Source organism: Lampris incognitus, chromosome 20 (genome assembly GCF_029633865.1).
Source record: "Lampris incognitus isolate fLamInc1 chromosome 20, fLamInc1.hap2, whole genome shotgun sequence".
Classification (NCBI taxonomy): Eukaryota; Metazoa; Chordata; class Actinopteri; order Lampriformes; family Lampridae; genus Lampris; species Lampris incognitus.
Window position 1 is genome coordinate 8011637 of NC_079230.1, and position 5000 is coordinate 8016636.

Sequence of the window (5000 nt, forward strand, 5' to 3'; positions counted from 1 at the left end):
TCAACCTGTCAAAGGGAGGGTAATTGAATTGCAATACTCCTGACACGTCAAAAAGGACCGCTGCACCGGGCCGTCCGGGGTGGCGTGGCGGTCTATTGCGTTGCCTGCCAACACGGGGGATCGCCAGTTCGAATCCCCGTGTTACCTCCGGCTCGCTCGGGTGTTCCTACAGACACAATCGGCTGTGTCTGCCGGATGCGGGTATGCGTCCTGGTTGCTGCACTAGCGCCCCCTCTGGTCCGTCAGATAGTGTGATCCTCCCACGCGCTACATCCCCTGGGTGAAGCGGCTGGCGGGACTCCACGTGTATGGGAGGAGGCATGTGGTAGTCTGCAGGCCCTCCCGGACCAGCAGGGGAGGGGGGGGGGGGCGGAGCAGAGACCGGGACAGCTCGGGAGAGTGGGGTAATTGGCCAGACGCAATTGGGAAGGCAACGGGGGGGGAGGGGGGGGGACTGTTGCACCAAAGGTCATAATATTACATAATATTAAGCAAATGAAATATTTCCCTTTCGAGCACTCACCTTTAGCGGCGCTGCATCTCTTCATCTGAATCTCGGAACTGGATGCAGACCGCGAGGTTTCTGGCCTGACGGAGAGGACACGAGACACGTGGTGAGGGACAACACATGCAGCACTCTTCCGGTACAGCTGTTCTACCAGACACATCACAACAACCACTAGTTCTCATCTTCATCCCTGCACACATACCCCCCCCCCCCCCACACACACACACCACACACACACACACACCTTGGCGAAGGTCTTCTGGTTTGTCGTATTTGAGCTGCAGGGTGGTAGATGTAGAGGTGGTTCTTGTAGGTGGTGAAGGGGTAGTTGTATTTGGCCTCACCGGGGAGGAACTCCTCCATCTCCACGGACACCCTCTCACAGCCCTCTTCGAAGGGCTTGAGGGGAATGTAAGAGGAGGTCACGGTATCTAGGAGGCGAAGGAGAAGGCTTAGTGACACAGCCAGTCTACAGCAAATTCACCCTGAGCTTTCAATGCCCTTCCTTTTTCTTTTTTTTGGACCCCCACCACCCCCCCCTTTTTTTTTTTTCTCCTCGATTGTATTTGGGCCAATTACCCCACTCTTCCGGGCCGTCCCGGTCGCCGCTCCACCACCCCCTCTGCCGATCCGGGGAGGGCTGCAGACTACCACATGGCCTCCTCCCATACATGTGGAGTCACCAGCCGCTTCTTTTCGCCTGACAGTGAGGAGTTTCGCCAGGGGGGGCGTAGCGCATGGGAGGATCACGCTATTCCCCCCAGTTCCCCCTCTGCCCCCCGAACAGGCCACCCAACCGACCAGAGGAGGCGCTAGTGCAGCGACCGGGCCAATTGTGTCTGTCGGGACGCCCGACCAAGCCGGAGGTAACGCAGGGATTCAAACCGGTGATCCCCGTGTTGGTAGGCAACAGAATAGACACGCTAGCCGGACCGCCCTTCAATGGCCTTTCCTGACACCGTCCCATCATGCATCACACGCTCCAAGGCCACGGGCTATCTGCTGTCAGGGGCTGAAGGCTTTCAGTCTTGTGTTTGTTATTGCTGGTTGTCTGGACTGTTGGTGATGTGATAATCTCAGGGATTTTCTACTGCAGCGCCCATACAAGGCCACTCTTTATAGGCCGCTGCATGCCCATTATCTAAAATTATACGATAATGTTAGCGACACAATTTTTTTCAGCAACCCTCGACAGACCAAGTATAATAATTCCATATAGCTAACTTGAATATGCACTAAGTGATGCTCTGGAAGCAGGTGTTGTGCTGTACTGAGTACACAATGGAACAGAGAGACAAACGTTGGCGTGAGGAGGATAAATAGAAAAGACTACACACTTGAGAGGTCAGGCGGAACACACTCTATGGTGACATTCAGTTGTCCAGGGATGATCTGAAGCTTGAGCTTCCTCGGGCCTGGATACAGGGGAGAGGACACCGAGACAGCTTGATGAACAGGGTGATATTTCAGGAGAAGCGCTGGCGAACGTGAAAGCAGGACGTGCATTTGAACAGTTCCTCGGAAATACTGTTTAGTCGACGTGTTGAACGTGAGACTGACACGCAGCGTATGGCGCCGCAGAGAAGTCTCTCGCCCTGCAAAAACTATAAATATGTCGAGGCATATGAGACTCTGCTACACCGAGTGTGTTGTTGCACCACAGTAACTAAGCACTTGCAAAACACAGCACACGCGTGGTCACATGCTCCTCGTGACTCACTTCCTAATGTCAGCCAGCAGCTTGATGATGTCGTCGGTGGAGATTTTGCTGCTGTCCTGGCGGTTACAGCGGGGAGAACTTTCCGTCCATGTCCAGGGCTTCCCTGGGGCATCTTTGAATACCTGCCTGAAGCCACACGTGACAACATGATCATAACATCTGCTTCACACATGCAATACAATACCACATATCCAGCATCTGCCTCACAAAATGAAGACAATGTAAATAAAAATAGATCGATAGATAGATAGATAGATAGATAGATAGATAGATAGATAGATAGATAGATAGATAGATAGATAGATAGATAGATAGATAGATAGATAGATAGATAGATAGATAAGACAGACAAACAGACAGACAGATAGACAGATAGATAGATAGATAGATAGATAGATAGATAGATAGATAGATAGATAGATAGATAGATAGATAGATAGATAGATAGATAGATGCATGGATGCATAGAAAGATAGCTAGCTAGCTAGCCAGCTAGCTAGATAAATACATAGATAGATGCATGGATGCATGCTGGATGCATAGATAGATAGCTAGATAGCTAGACAGCTAGACAGACAGACAGACAGACAGACAGACAGACAGACAGACAGACCAGATAGATAGATAGATAGATAGATAGATAGATAGATAGATAGATAGATAGATAGATAGATAGATAGATAGATAGATAGATAGATAGATGTCAACATTATATCTAACATTATATACAATCAGCTCCTAAGGTGAAATGAGTCATTTTCTTCCCTTGATGTGTAACTTATTGCAATGTTCCACAGCTGAATCCAAAACAGATTTATTACTGAGTCAGGCCATATAAGTATATGGGATATTCCTGTCCTTACTTGGCAGCCCAGGCAAAGGGCATCCTGTATTGGCCGAGGCGTTGGCATGTCTGCTTGGCAGCTTTTTAGCACCTTCTGAGCGGTCTGGAGGAGAGAAGTGTGTACAACGCACGGAAACAAAAACAAAAAAAAATATGAAGGAAAGAAAGACAGCACAGCCGAGCCGATAGTGCAAGTATGTAAGACGAAAAGTGCTAAAATTGGATATACTATGCTTCGGTATCAATTAGTAGTCCCGTTTGCACGGGCAATGTGCACGAGATGCACAAAATGCCTTCGACAAATATCCAACATTACTTTCTTTTGCTTTTTCTGGTGCAAACAGACAGGAAACTCAGGCTCAGCGCGGTGGAAATGAAACCGACCCCCGCCGTTCCTGCAGAGCTTCGGCTGGGTGGATATGTAAATGGCATGGGATGAGGCAGCGAGCGGCGCCTGACCTTGTTGATGTCAGAGGTCTTGACGTAGGGCTCGCGCAGTGGGTGATGCCGTTCTGTAGAACCTTCTCCACGCGGGCCCACCAGGAAGATATCAGCGTGGGGGTTGGTTACTGAAAAGATACCCTGGAGGAGAAGGGGTAAAAGATAGAAGATAGATGGTAAATGGACGGCATTTATATAGCGCTTTTCTAGTCTACCGACCACTCAAAGGACAGGAAGTGGAAGCGGGGGCAGACTAAGCTAACTGCTAGCCCATGCAGACCAGCAGTTCAGATAACACCGAGGGCGGTCTGGCGGCGCGGCCTCGCCTGGCGTTGACTGTGGTTGTTTTTGGTTGTCGTCGTGTGGAGTGCGGGGGGGAGGTGTGTCGAGGGTGTCTGGCAGGGAGAGCTGGCGTAGGATCGGCTGGGGGGAACCTGGTCTGCCTGCTATCCGTTCGGCCTAAGGACACGGCCCCTGCCCCCGAGCGGCCACTCATGGAGGAGAAGCACCAGGAGAGGACAGGAGTCTGACAGGACGCGGGAAGCGGGGCAGGCTAAGCTAACTGCTAGCCCGTGCAGACCGGCAGTTCCGACGGTCATCCTGGCTGGTGTTCGTTCCCTTGGACAGTGGTGGACAGTGGGTTTTTTTTCAGTTTGGATATATGTGTTAGTTAGTATGTGTGTTCTTGAAGTTCTTGTAGTTTTTGTCTTTGTGTTGCACTGCTGTGGGCTGGAGGAAACGATATGAAATGAAATGACAAATAAAGTGTTCCTGATCCCTGATTCAAAGCTCTTTACAGCGTACGCCTCACATTCACCCATCCACACACATGTTCACACACACGTTCACACACTGATGGCGGAGGCTGCCATGCAAGGCGCCAAGCTGCTCATCGGGAGCAGTTATGGGTTCAGTGTCTCGCTCAAGGACACTTCGACTCGCTCTCCGTAGGAGCCAGGGATCGAACCAGCGACCTTCGGATTACTAGACGACCCGCTCTACCTCTTGAGCCATGCCGCCCCCCCCCCCTCCCGAGATGGTGGGGAATGAGCACAGGGCGTCATTTTGCAGTACACAACAGGATCCTTGGCCGTGCTTCAGCCTGTGAGTACATGCAGTAACGATTCTACCGAGAGTTTTCTCTGCAAAAGAATTTTCCTTCGGTAACAGGCAGAGGCAATCGCCATTAGGCTGGAGGGAAAATTACACGTTTGAGGTCATATCAATTCATCAAACTCTTCAAAACTCAACAGCGCAACTACTCATTTTGTTTGCCATTCTGGTGAGGAACACAAGTCACCGGTCGCTCAGTCTAAGAGTCCCGCCTTACGTGACTGTTCAGGCGAGCACGGCAGACTCGGAGCTTTGTCGTAACAGGTTGACATTACACAGCAAACCCACACCGGGCTAACAACGGTCTTCAGGTTGGCGAGATAGCACAGCGTCAGAATGCAGACACACACACACACACACACACACACACACAC

The 5000-nt window shown here is 50.8% G+C and overlaps 1 protein-coding gene across 1 annotated transcript in view; it reads right to left on the bottom strand.

The window, feature by feature from the left end:
• The window catches only part of dock11 (dedicator of cytokinesis 11), a 134806-nt gene that overhangs the window by 91510 nt on the left and 38296 nt on the right, over positions 1 to 5000 (bottom strand). Inside the window, 9 exon segments of the mRNA XM_056300885.1 lie at positions 524 to 540; positions 543 to 588; positions 753 to 794; positions 797 to 939; positions 1846 to 1921; positions 2228 to 2354; positions 3092 to 3175; positions 3532 to 3608; positions 3610 to 3654. Coding sequence (XP_056156860.1) covers positions 524 to 540; positions 543 to 588; positions 753 to 794; positions 797 to 939; positions 1846 to 1921; positions 2228 to 2354; positions 3092 to 3175; positions 3532 to 3608; positions 3610 to 3654 — 657 coding nt within the window.